At 39.2% G+C, this 14469-nt stretch overlaps 1 protein-coding gene across 8 annotated transcripts in view; it reads right to left on the bottom strand.

The window, feature by feature from the left end:
• LOC124262321 (receptor-type tyrosine-protein phosphatase alpha-like) overlaps positions 1–14469 on the bottom strand; it is a 75912-nt gene that overhangs the window by 37016 nt on the left and 24427 nt on the right. Inside the window, exons 6-11 of one of the 8 annotated variants that reach the window (XM_046696805.1) lie at positions 11191–11328; positions 7233–7370; positions 6784–6921; positions 6145–6282; positions 5790–5924; positions 4902–5036 (exon numbers count right to left, since the gene is read on the bottom strand). The exons of 5 other annotated variants lie outside the window; for them this stretch is intronic. In XM_046696805.1, coding sequence (XP_046552761.1) covers positions 4902–5036; positions 5790–5924; positions 6145–6282; positions 6784–6921; positions 7233–7370; positions 11191–11328 — 822 coding nt within the window. The remainder of the gene's footprint in view (positions 1–4901; positions 5037–5789; positions 5925–6144; positions 6283–6783; positions 6922–7232; positions 7371–11190; positions 11329–14469) is intronic. 2 more of the 8 variants (XM_046696807.1, XM_046696813.1) reach the window with 2 other exon arrangements.

Raw genomic sequence — 14469 nt, 5'->3', positions numbered from 1 at the left:
TCAAAATATCAATGAATCAATGACTAGCAAGAGATCTAACTCCCTTAGGTAGAAATACCATATTGAAAAGTTTACTTTTACCGCAACTTAATCATTTGTTTTCAACTCTACCCAACCCAAATGATCAAATGATTAAGGAAATTGAGCAGCTCTGCTATAAATTTATATGGAAAAACAAACCAGACAAAGTCAGTCGAGAAACTATCACAAAGAATTATGAATACGGAGGAATACGAGCCCCAGAGATAAAAAATCTTATTCAATCACAAAAAATATCATGGATTAAAAGACTCACCAACTCAGATTCATAAGTAATTGCTACAAACGAAGACACATTGGGACATCGACAGCTTTATACAAACATGCGAAACACACATACTTGAATCAGTAATAACACAAGAAACAAATCATTTTTGGAAAGACACTTTGAAATCATGGGGTAAATTCATAACCAGAAAAGCAGAAAAAGCAAAAAATGCATGTGGTATTTTATCCCAACCCTTATGGTTAAATGACAATATTAAAATAGATGGAAAATCAATCAATTATAAACATTATTCAAGCAAAGGGATTACTTATATAAACGACTTGTTTGACGCCCAAGGTAACTTTTTAACGGTGGAACAATTTAAAAAATCGTTTTGGTGCAAAACTAACTTCCAAGAGCGTCAAGGAATAGTGGAATCAATTAAATACTACTGCAAATCCATAAACATCCATATTGAAGAGAAAATCCAAGCTCCGATCCTGCCATATCTTTTACGAAATATAGTAGGAAACCCAAAAGGATGTAGAGATATCTATGACATACTCATAAATGGTAAGTTTAGAAAACCTTTAACATATCGAAACAAGTGGAAAAAAGAACTTAATGAGTCTATTGACGATAATATATGGGAAACGATAGAAAAAACAACCTTTAAATCGTATAATAGTGTAAAACACTCGTGGTTTCAATACAGCATACTGCATAGGTTTCTGCCAACAAATGATTGGCTAACAAAAATGAAATATAAAGATTCCAACACATGCACATTTTGCAAATCCGAGAAAGAATCAAATCTACATCTATTTTGTGACTGTAAAGTCATAAAAACTATTTGGAAGACAATAGAAGAATTGATATTCGAAAAAACAGGATCAAATATTATCTTTTCAAAGAAAAATATTATTCTAGGATATTGTGAAAAGAGAAACCATGCTCTGAATTTGATAAAAACAGTAGTGAAATATAATATATACAAAATGAAACAAAGAGATAAAACACCAAATTTGAACTACATTATAGAAGACGTAAAGACAACATATTATGCTGAACGTTTTAATGCCTATTCAAATTGCGAATATGAAAGCTTCACAAAATTTTGGTCACTATGTCACAACCTGTTCTGTTAACCTAGCGCTATATATAATGTACTGCTATTATATTTTCAAGTACCTATTCATTTCCACCTGAATGCACATTTGCCTGTAAATCGACCCGTTATGTAATGAACTGTATGACCTGGATGTATGGAGAATCAAAAATAAAAACAAACTAAAATGTTAATACATGTTTCACAAGTGAGCCTTGTGGAGGGAAAACAAAGATCACATAGGAGACTTGTTGTTATGCTTTAATTTCCTTGATTGTAATAACATACTTTTTCGTTTACGTTACAACTGTAATGACAAGAAACAGTGTAAAATATATCATCACAAAATTCATACACTTACAGAACATTGTACCAGGAAAGTAGAGATTGCGTAATCAGCTCTTGTTGCCACATCCTTGTTTTTAACCTGGATGTTTCCGTAGCTTTCGGTCTTGGTCGCATCAGGCCAATATTTTGCACTTTTTTTCTAGAAAACAAAATGCCTTGGATTAGTTTACCCTTTGCTCATATTATCAGTATGTGGACATGTAGATAATTCACTAAATGTTTAATAGAACCTTGGAGCTCCCATGAAACACATCTTACTTTGTTCATCTCCATCAGCCTCGTCAGCATGACTATCTGTGTGACGTCCTCCTGCCACACCATCCGCCAGAAGTCAGTGACTGTCGTCGGTTTGGGTCCTGTGGTGTCAATATATTTTCTTTAGGTCTAAGAAGGTCATATCTAGTATAGTATATACAAGGCAAGCCGGACTATTCGACACACACATATCCTATAATAGCATGATACATCTAACGTACCTTGTGTGGCTATGTACGTCTGAGTATCATCATAACCCTGAAAAATAACATAAAATATATTACTTTGTACGCTGAATACATCACATGAGTCCCTGCCTCCATATAGCTTCATGTGAGGCATGTGAATTACGGTACATTACATAAGTAATTTTAGATGGTTATTGATTACTGAATTTAACGAGGCACAATCACTATGATATCGCGCCAGTCTTGTATTACCTTGGTGAGACTATTGCACCATTTTCAGTGATTGGTCCTTCTCCGTCGTTGCTAAGTCTGTTTACTTACATAGATATAATTGGCATTGATGTAGTCCTCCCCATCTGCCAACACTACCCTCGATTCATCATCTGGAGAAATAACAATCAGCATGAAACCTTCTGTAGTGGCGTGTAGCGACATCAATAGTTTGGTTTGAAGTAGTCTTGATATTAACGTTTGTTACCACAAAACTCTGAAAAGCGCATACAGACCTGTGTGTGTTTTGTTGCAAATATTCTTTCATTCATTGTTGTTACACACACTGCATCTTTATTTATATACATCTGTCACATATAAGCAGTATTCTTTAATTTGTGGTCTGATCTTCAGTTATCAGCTTACATGGATACAGAGCTATGAAGCGGTTCTTCGCCTTGTTTTCTGGCTGCTTGCCGACGTCATGTGGGTGTTTTGCTCCATATGGGATGGCCTATAAGACATATGTGGTAAGTTAAGCACAAGGTTGTAAACATATACACTGACTACTCTTATGCCTTGGCTATTTTAACCAAGTGTCGTTTTTTAATAGGAAATGGTAGAATGTATTTAACTGTTACTGTCCCTTAAAGGCTTCTTTTCAGTCTTGCAAATTTATGTTCATGTTCCGTATCTTCTCATCTCCCTGAATGTTGTGTCGTAATATAGCAGAGCTTAGTCATGTGCGTCATGGAGATGCAGGTATTTATGATATACCTGACATAGATATTCTCTTGTAGGCAATATCTGTATTTAATATTGTGTGACACATTGTATCTGTTTGAAATGGTAAGCATGGGATAAATCACACTGCATATAGAGACCAATTATAGCAGATCATATGGAATGAATTGTGAGATTCTTGCAGCTGTAGCAACATTGTTGGTCTTGGGCATCGAACCCGTGATTTCCGTATGGTGATCCACTTTAAGTACTCAGTTGTTCATATTGTTTTCAAAACCCAAATGGAATGTATAAGCAGGATGTGTACATTGTTTGAACAAACCTGAAATTCCGTTGGAAAAGTGGCCTTAGTTTTCTTTTCAATTATACTCTGTTGCAGAGTGTCCAGTGTCATGTGAGGTGGTACAAAGTTGTAGTAGGTGGCGGAAGTGTCGTTATCAGCGTCCCCTTCAGCTTCAACAGATAGGGTTGCGTCTTCGTCTTCATCGTCCTTGTTCGCTGGTGTCGAACTGGGTTTCTTTCTGGCTGCCTTGTCTGAAAACGTTCTCGATGTTTTGAAATTACGAAACCTTCTTCTCTAACAGTTAATGATTCTAGTTTCGCACTCCAACAGAACAAAAAAGTATGATTTTCCATTGGATTGGTCATGCAATACCAAACCACATCTCTCCAATGTTTATACAAAAAGGATTTGACTGCGTCTGTGAGTATTTTTATGGTAGTAGTACACGATATCAGCCTAGAGAAGACAAGTTAGCAAAATACCACTGTTTTTTCTATTTGAGATAAAACGATGAGTTCAGTCTGTTTTCAATTTGATGTTGAAATTTATAATATGACAAACTGATAAATGACTTACGCTTAAACATGTACACATTCCATGTAATTTTACTTCCAGTATGAGAGAGTTACATGAATATATTCACTTAGTTATTGTGGCATTATTAATATTAAATTTAATCTACAACACTCCAATCTTACCAGTTCTGGTTTTTAAGTTAGTTTTATCTTTGGTAAACTGCAGCCTCTCGTCGTCATGTTTCGGTTGTTTCCTTTAATATAAGAGAAAAGAAAGCAATTTAATACCGAGAACACCTGCCTTGTTGGAATAGCCATAGGTCGCGACATCAAAGGTTTCATATAAGCATCGGCAATATGACGTGATACTTATGGAACCATCATCCAGGGTCACAAGAGATTAATGTAACGACATAAAAAGTGTAAAAGTGCTCATACCTCCGCCTGAAGATGATAACTACGACGATTATGACGATCGCGATTGCCAGCAGAGCTGCAACTGTCCCTCCAATTATACCTGCCATAGAGTCTTCCTTATCAGCATTAACTGACAGACCTTCAAAAGTCAGTATATAATTTTATGAGGCAGTTACGGAATGGCCAACATGCTTTATATATTCACTGTATTTTCAATATCTTACACTGTTTTTGATGCTTTGAGAAACGAAATATTCAAAGTAATTGATATAGGCGTTAGTTGGTAAATCGTGAGCGCGCTCTTTTCTTTAATGTAAACAGATTGAAACTTTCTAATTTCTGCCATATATACACTTACAAGGTCAACGTAGCAGACGAACAGCATTGCGATATGGTTGACCATTTGTAATGTACAAAGCAACAGTATACTTTGATGGTAATCCTCCAATAGGAATTTCAGGGTTTCCAGTTTCCAAAGTTTGATTCAAAGTGATTAATATATGATTGTTACTCGAATTAAATATAATAAGTGTTTATCTGAGAAAGCTGTTCTTCTCCGAGTTTATACACGTAGGCACATTCTTACGCTCACAACGGGCACCTAAATACCCTCCATCACATCCACTCCCGCAGGTTCCGTTAGTTTTGTCACATACTGTGGTGTTCTTGCAGTGACCACATTCTGACGTACAACCACTGCCGTACCTGCCGTCTTCACATACTGAAATAACCAGCATGGTATCACCAAGCCTCATTTACATGTGTCTGTTTGTGTAGGAGAATACGTTATATTCTACATACACAAAAACCGTGGACGTTGAAGTTAAATTACTAAATGTTCATGCAGATTGAACTCTAAGTAACCAGCCATTAGATGACGTGAGAAAAACAGATATAGCACAGATACTGAGAATAAATGCCCATAGACATAAACCTTTCTCTATAAATACCTGCATTTCATCAAAATGCAAATCAAATAGCTAAGACATCTCGGTGCGACAACAGGTCAAGACTGAGTAATGGGAATGTTCAAGAGGTTTTAATTATTCATTTGTTAAACATAAATACTGTAATTGTATATTTACTATTTGAGAGTGTTTTTGTTCCCGATGAGAAAGAGAATATTCAGTTTAAGTAATGTTAGGAGTTAGTCGGGAAATGGTAATTGTGTTCTATTCTTTGGAAATATATGGCTGTACACGCACAAATGTAAACAGATTCAAAATCTCAGATTTGGTACATATAACACAAACACTTGCAGGCTTACGCATACAAGGTCAACATAGAATGAGAAAAGTATTGCAAGCATGCGATCATTCGTAATGTACAAAACAACAACATACTGCGATAGTAATCCTCCAGTCGGTATTGAAAGGTTCCCAGATTCCAGCTTTGGATTCATGGTGATTACGTTCGTTACTCGAAATTATACATTCCCTGCTCATCTGCATTTCCCAAGTTCAGACATACTTACTCTCACAGCGAGCACCTGAATACCCTCCATCACATCCACTCCCGCAGGTTCCGTTAATTTTGTCACATACTGCACCACTCTTGCAGTGACCGCATTCTGACGTGCAACCGATGCCGTACCTCCCGTCTTCACACACTGTAATAACTAGCATGGTATCACAAGTCTCATATACGTTAGTCTCTTTGTGTAAGAGGAAACGTCTTATACGTGTCTTACGAATGTTAACAGTGGAAAATGTAGATACCGTCCATACAAAGACTGACATGTAAATAACCAATCGTTAGAACAAAGGAACAAGCATTGTAAAGTGAGGACTCTGGATGAGACATGATCGGGAACCAAATCAACCATTTACCGTTATGACACGTGTTATCCATCCACCCTGCTGCACATCCGTTGGGACATAATCCCGTTGACTTGTTACACACATCTTTGTCCAGACAGTTTCCACACTTGGACGTGCAGTCAGTACCATAGTAATCATCTGGACATGCTGTGAAAAGAAGCTCACTTCAAATGAAATGTCACAAATTTGACCTGAAGCAATGGGCAATACTAATATTGTGACATACATATGCATTCCAATCGTTGAAGAACATACACAATACTCATCTCGTTCCCCCCCTAGAAAGTGTTTTCATTATTATTGAATTTTTACGGGTATGAACTTGGTATACTGTGCACAAGTCAAGGGAAGGTTTACCACAAAACGATCACAAACAGGTCACTTGACAATTCACATTAACCTGTTGTGTAAGGATATTTTTTGTTATTTTCAGAAAGAACTATCTGGTCACTTCATTAATTTTCCTCGTATTTATTATAACTAAAAACGCTACAGTTTCGGAAGTGTCTTTAATAGCTAAACTTTAGATGTAAAACCGTATTGTTAGAAAGACCTAATACTGTTATGTTACCAGAACCATAATGAAATATATTCATGTTCATGAGTTCATTATATGTAAATGTCATATACTAAACATCTAAGACTCACCTTGATGACACGTGTCGTTGATCCACCCTGCTGCACAGCCTCCAGGACATGTTCCATTTGTCTTGATGCAAACGTCACCATCCACACAGTTGCCACATTGGAAGCCACAGTTCGTACCATAGTAACCATTAGGACATGCTGTGAACATAAACGAATTGTCATGAGGCCAATACTATTTGAAAGGACGTAGAGGAATAGGTGAATTAATGCAATGGTGACAAAACGGAATTAAAAACATTCATTAGAAATATCAAGACACACGTTGTTTAGGTGTCTAAAAGGTATGAATTAACAAACAAACAAATTTATTGTTACCCCAAAAGAGTGCAGTTAGTGATTTATTAAAAAACTCGTACCATCATTATTAAAGTCATAAATAAATTTCAAGGAATACCATACATTAAGAGGACAAATGTCACCTGCATAATTCTACATAGTATAACACTCACGATGTACACAGGTATCGTTCATCCATCCTTCTGCACATCCTCCAGGGCATATTCCTGTTGACTTGTTACACACATGACCATCAAGGCAGTTTCCACACTGGGAGGCACAGCTGATGCCATAGGAACCATCTGGACACGCTGTACACAAGTATATCATGTTCTTTATGATAACATCAAGGACAATATTCTGCTTTTGAAAGCATTCATTTTTGTACCCTCATGGAGTATCAGACAAACATAAAACAACCCTATATTACCAACCGCAAGCAATGGCCCACGTCGGTAAACAAACTGAAGTGACACAACATGAACTTTTGGACATGGTGTCCAATATTTTGAAAACTTTCTTCAAGATGAAATGTTTTTCTTGTGTTTCTTGGTAAAAAAAATCCGAGAATCATAGAGAGGGGAAATCGTACGGAAGCGTAGAAGGGCCACGGTTAAATATGTTTTTGGTCTTACTATCTCCTACGTAGGACTAAGTATCTCCTACGTAGGACTTAATATCTCCTACGTAGGACTTAGTATCTCCTACGTAGGACTTAGCATCTCCTACGTAGGACTTAGCATCTCCTACGTAGGACTTAGCATCTCCTAAGTGGGTATCTCCTACGTAGGACTTAGTATCTCCTACGTAGGACATAGTATCTCCTACGTAGGACTTAGTATCTCCTACGTAGGACTTAGTATCTCCTACGTAGGACTTAGTATCTCCTACGTAGGACTTAGTATCTCCTACGTAGGACATAGTATCTCCTACGTAGGACTTAGTATCTCCTACGTAGGAGTTAGTATCCCCTACGTAGGACTTAATATCTCCTACGTAGGACATAGTATCTCCTACGTAGGCCTTAGTATCTCCTACGTAGGATTTAGTATCTCCTACGTAGGAATTAGTATCTCCTACGTAGGACATAGAATCTCCCACGTAGGACATAGTATCTCCTACGTAGGACTTAGTTTCTCCTACGTAGGACTTAGTATCTCCTACGTAGGACTTAATATCTCCTACGTAGGGCTAAACATAGTATCTCCTACGTAGTACTTAATATTTCCTGTAGGAGATGATCGATATACGTTTATATGGATTAATCTGAAACGGTCGACTTAAAGCCCCAGACACGCACACAATCTCCTGTTTCACTGTTTCAGTCACTGTAAGAGTCTACAGTCATTCGTTTCGTTCACTATTAGAGTCCACAGTTATATATGTGTTTCATTTTCTGTTAGAGTCTACTATCATGTGTTTCAATTTACTATTACTATTACTAATTGTTGCACATTAGTACTGTGTTGGACCGACTGTTATACTTTACTGCCTTGCGTTCAGTTTGTTCTACTATTACGCGTTGCAGTTAGTTCACTGTTATATGTTGCACTTTGTTACACTTTACTATTATGCATTGGATATTTCAGAGGTCGTTGCACATGAATCATAATCTGCGTGTACAGACGTGTCTTAGACTATAGGTGGCAATCTATGTGTACGTATCCCCTTATATTTATACAAATAACTATAATGGCAATTCTTTGCCTATTTGAATTTCGTATTGTTTTACGCCGCACTCAACATTTGTCAACCCCAGTCAAGTCAACCTGTAAACAATTACGAATAAAACCGCAAACGAGCGTTGCATTCGATCCAACCTAGCCCCATCAAGACAAGCAACAACTTGCGGAGGTCGTGTTATAACCAGAGTTTCATATCACAACCTCACCCCAACCATCCCACCCACCTCTCGCTCTCTCTCTCTCTCTCTCTCTCTCTCTCTGTGTGTGTGTGTGTGTGTGAATAGATGTATGTATGATAGATTAAACATAACCATACCCAAACCTCCATAACTGCAATTAGAACAGGGTCCACGTCACCCTAACGTAATACAGACACAATAACACTGTACAGTAACACTGCGTTAGTTTCATGAATATTCACTGACTCACATTTCGACTATCTAACGTCCTGCATAGCCAAACATTTCTCAACTTAATAACCATCCTTAAAAAGGATATATTAAGTCCTACGTAGGCGATATTAAGTCCTACGTAGGAGATACTAAGTCCTACGTAGGAGATATTAAGTCCTACGTAGGAGATACTAAGTCCCACTTAGTATCTCCTACGTAGGACTTAGTATCTCCTACGTAGACATACTATCTCCTAGTATGTCCTACGTAGGAGATACTAAGTCCTACGTAGGAGATACTAAGTCCTACGTAGGAGATACTAAGTCCTACGTAGGAGATATTAAGTCCTACGTAGGAGATACTAAGTCCTACGTAGGAGATACTATGTCCTACGTAGGAGATATTAAGTCCTACGTAGGAGATACTAAGTCCTACGTAGGAGATAGTATGTCCTACGTAGGAGATACTAAGTCCTACGTAGGAGATACTAAGTCCTACGTAGGAGATATTAAGTCCTACGTAGGAGATAGTAACCCCCAAAAAAATTTTCACCGTGGCCCTACTACGCTTCCGTAAAATCATAAACCATTACAGGATCAATAACTATAGAAAAGTTTTAGTTTATGGCTTGTCTATATTTTCTTTCACAGGTAATAATCAATAATATGTATTAGTCAATTGACATAAAATAAATACTCAATTGCACCCTGAGTACAGAACATGTACTCACTTTGAAGACACCTATCAGTGTGCCACCCTGCTGCACAACCCCCAGGACAGATGCCTGTGTCCTTGTTACAATAGGCAGCGTTGAGGCAGTTTCCACACATGAAGTTGCAGTTTCCATAATAACCGTCTGGGCACACTGCACATGATGTAAAACAATCAGTTTATAACTTATATAATATGTTTCAAATAGTATGAAGCATCATAGATGTAGGCATACCCATTTCGAAATGGTAGGTTCACTTTGTTCTCATGGCATTATATTATGGTGACCCTCGTTTCATTTCGCTGTTGAGCATTCTTGGGACCCATCTTGCGCAAACATTAGACATGTTCATGCAGGATGGTTACAACTGATCAATATGATATGCCACTTGTCTGCTCTGACTCTTGGATGGACATTCGACGGTTGCTCATTACCAGGGTGTGCGAATAGTCAATGTTTTCCGGGCTGGTGCTGGTTGTGGGCCGACCAGGACGGGGGTCATCTTCAAGGCCCTCTTTACCGCACTGGAATTCCCTCACCCATCGCTTGATGGCTGCGGCCGATGGACAAGACTTCCCATATACTGCTGTCAGTCGCACTTCAGTGTGCTTCGCCAGGTGGCTCTGTACTCAAGTTTATCCATTTCTGCCGTTTCGTTAGGGGTACATGTGATTAGATGTCATGTGACCAGAAACTAACGACATACGCATGTCACAATTACGTTTAAGTGAATGATATAAACCATTCTTCACTGTCATACAGTTATTTCTACCATGCTTATAACATAAATATTTTAGGTTCCAAACTGTTGGATAGCCCCTCGTACTGGAACCATACATATATGTTAAAACATGGCACTATGGTTTACATTGCTTTATATATACTGGACAAATATAGTTGGGGATATATGTAAATTTTGAAATTATGAATAATGATCTATTTCTTCATTGACACATTGATAAAATATTAATAATAAAAATACCAATATCCCTAACTTATTTTGCCAAGTATATAATTTTTTTCAAAACAATCTTGTTGCGTTTGATGATTGTGTCAAGTGGCTTTAGTGTGACGTTACTACACCTGTTTGACTTGCATTCTCCCTTCTCCCATGTCGACCATAATTCCAGCAACTCATTTTAAAGTAGAATGTTCATCGCCGGAAGGTAATGCCATTATTTGATACTACGCACACAGATACATATTGGAATGGTACATATCTGGAAAAACAAGCGAGACATTATGCTTTACAATGAATCAACTTGATATGCAACAATTTCTTCAGCTTCAAAACAACCCCGCAGCGTTTTCCTATTGTGTCTGATTGGCTCAGAACCTGTACCTGTTTGACAGTCTGTTCCCATGTATCCTGGAGCACATCCACTCAGACACTGCCCAGTGATCTTATCACATACGTCTGTGTTTAGTGAACAGTGACACTGTTTGTCACAGTCCTCACCAAACCAACTGTCACTACAAACTGAAAACGAACATGATAACATGAACACATAACAAACATGAAATATAACTGATCACATCAGAATCACATAAAAATCATATTTCGTGAGTAATGATATTCAAAATTGGGAAAAGAGTACATTCCCACCGAACTATAAAAAAACAGTAATGCATTGAGGTGAAAATGGGAGGTTTATCTGTCCCATTACGATAGCATATTTCGGGACCGTGTTGTCTATATTTTCATTTACATTAAGACCGTCCAGGTTAATGCGAATCCTATTGCCATAACAAAGACACAATGGTTTAAGTCCCGTGCACAATGACGTCACTGGTGCCAACTGATAAACGAATGATATCATTATCCCTCGTTAGACCTGTTTCAAAAGGATACTGAAAAATGGTACAACGTTCCTATGTTTTACAAACAGTGTGTCCAAACTGCACATATTCATTTCGAGTCGGTTGTCCTTCCAGCATCGAATATGAAAGGTATGCACTGCCTAGCCATCAGGGAAAGTATCGATATACTTAAGCCCAATTCACACTAGAGCACGGTGGTACTACGATGGCAACACGAATGGATCGTAATGGAATCGTGCTCAGATTGTTACTATGTACACTACCAACACGATGCCTGTACAACTAGCGCACTATGCGTGCAAATCTTTGTTCGAAATGAACACGAAATGAACACAACATGAACACGATCACATCACAAACATGAAACGATGCTATCTCGATGTCATCACGATAGGTGTACCAATTATGCACGATTGTACACACAATTGTGACCAATCAGAACTCTTCTCTCCAAAACGACTCCCCTTCACGACCGTAATGCTATGGGTATTTAATGCAGTGGAATTGAGGGAAGGGGCATCAGTGTACATCAGGTTTCCAACTAGGGGGAGAAGATTGGAAGGGAGCTGGAACTAACTGATGTGGATTTGGATATGGTGGAGGAGAAGATAAGGGAGAGGAGGAGGATGTTGGAGGAAGGGCTACCAAAGAAGCTTCGACCACACCCCCATTTAGTCCTGACATTTCGTCATCCATTTGTGTCAAGATCGTTTAGTTGAGGGTCAATATCGGGTTTCATTCGACTTGCAGAAATAACAATAAAGAATGGGTAGGTGTCATGAGTGGTGATCGATAGGCCAATCATCCATGATTATGTTTACATTAAGATTTAATCGATGGCATACGATGGTAGCGTAGCCATCGGCAAAGCAGTCGAATAGGGTGCATCGAAGTGACCGACCTTGTCATAATGTACATGCACTGTGAAGCATTTCGAGTCGGGGGCCATCTCAAATTAAAAAAAAAATTCGGTTATCTTTAATCCTCGCAAAGACACGAAGGCCTGTGACTTGGATCTTCATATACTCCTTCAGAGTCGCCGAGAACAACTTTGGACTCTTCGTGCCATAAGTCTGTGAGACCATCGTAAAAGTATACTCATCCGAAGTCATGCCTCCATACATTACTCCTGAACAGGGAAAGTAATTGCTGACGGCTCCTGGACAAATGGAACATGCCCCACCCCTGCGGAGCTCTGGGTGGGAAACGCGTGCGCATCAGGTGCCCGAGGAAGTCTGGGTCGCTGTTCTACAACCGCAAGAGCTACTTCGCCAATGTGCTTTTTGCTCTGGCGGACCATGACTACAGGTTCATCTATGTTGAAGTCGGAGCCAATGGTGCCTGCTCGGATGGCTAGCTCTGTAAGCCTTCTGACCTCAGGAAACTGTTGGAGGACGATGAACAGGGACTCCCTGCACCTGAAAAAACTCCCGGTAGCGAGGAAGAAATACCGTACCTCATCATCAGTGACGACGCCTTGCCCCTGTGAACTTGGCAGATGAAACCATACTCCAGACGTCAGATAAGCAGACAAAAACGTGTGTTCAACTATCTTCAACTATTGACTGTCACGGGCACGAAGAATAGTCGAGAACGCTTTCGGCATACTGTCCTGCAAGTTCCAGTGCCTTCTCAGAATGCCATGCCGAGTGAATACGTCAACCATGGACTCCATCATTATGTGCTGTGTGATGCTCCATAACCTCCTCCTCCGCATCCAGAAGACACAACGTCGTCCCCGGTGACTGGAGACAGTGCAGACAGCTGGATGACATCCGCCTGGGCATCGACAATCAACACCGAGCGTATAGAGGCTAACAACAACGCCAGCCAAGACGGAAATAAACTTCGAGATACCCTTGCTGAGTACTTTCAAACAATAGAGCTTGATCGGTGCGTGGCAGCTGCATGTCCTCGGCTGAACTCTGAACTCTTCTTCACACAAAAAGCCACAACCCTCTCTAGAGCCACTATTTCTTCAAATAAATTAAATAGATAAGGGTTACATTTGCCATATTACAGTTACCTCTAGGGTACTGTCTGAATAAACTAGATAATTTGCTAGCTAAGAATCTCCTCCTCCGGTCTGCAGGTGGATGTGAACAGCCCAAACTGACTTGTGTTGCCTCTGTGGAGAAGGGCTTCTGGCTTCATCTGCTTCCTGGTGAACTTGAACAGCAGCAGTAACGGTAATATCTCCTGAAGACCCAGGTTGAGGACAGTTTTATCATCATCATCATCATCATCAGAAAGAGGTAGAGTAGCTGGACGCTTGGCTGGTCTCTCTCTTTTAAGTGCCATCTTATTTCCTGTAGATTTATCTGAGAACTTCTTCGTTGGCATGTTGTTTCTCCTTGTCTTTGCTCTGCACACTTTGATTTCACAAAGGAAATTGGATGCCTGCTGCTGCAAGGCCCTATGAGCGTGCACGTGGGAAACGTTTGGGCGGGAAGTACCCTGATTGGTGTAAGCTCAGTCCGCCTATCGTGTTTTGATCATACTTCGATCGTGTAGTCATCATGCATCTTCGTGTTGACTTCCTGTACTGATAGAATAGCCATCGCGTTCATTATCATATTAAAATTAAGAGGAGCACCATAGCAGTACGATTGCAACACGAAACGTTTCTTGATCGTGTTGTGCTTGTGGTGGAATCATGTCCAGAAGATGAAGCACGATCAACACAATTGCTACACGGACACTACACGATGCCTATACAATGATTACACGATCGACACGACCACATCACGATGTTTAAAAATTTCAAACAGGTTTTAGATTTGAATAATCGTGATGGGCT

Source organism: Haliotis rubra, unplaced genomic scaffold (assembly GCF_003918875.1).
Source record: "Haliotis rubra isolate DU_JTF1 unplaced genomic scaffold, ASM391887v1 Scf830, whole genome shotgun sequence".
Classification (NCBI taxonomy): domain Eukaryota; kingdom Metazoa; phylum Mollusca; class Gastropoda; order Lepetellida; family Haliotidae; genus Haliotis; species Haliotis rubra.
The sequence above is the reverse complement of the archived record's forward strand: the minus strand, read 5'-3'. Positions and strand labels throughout refer to the sequence as shown.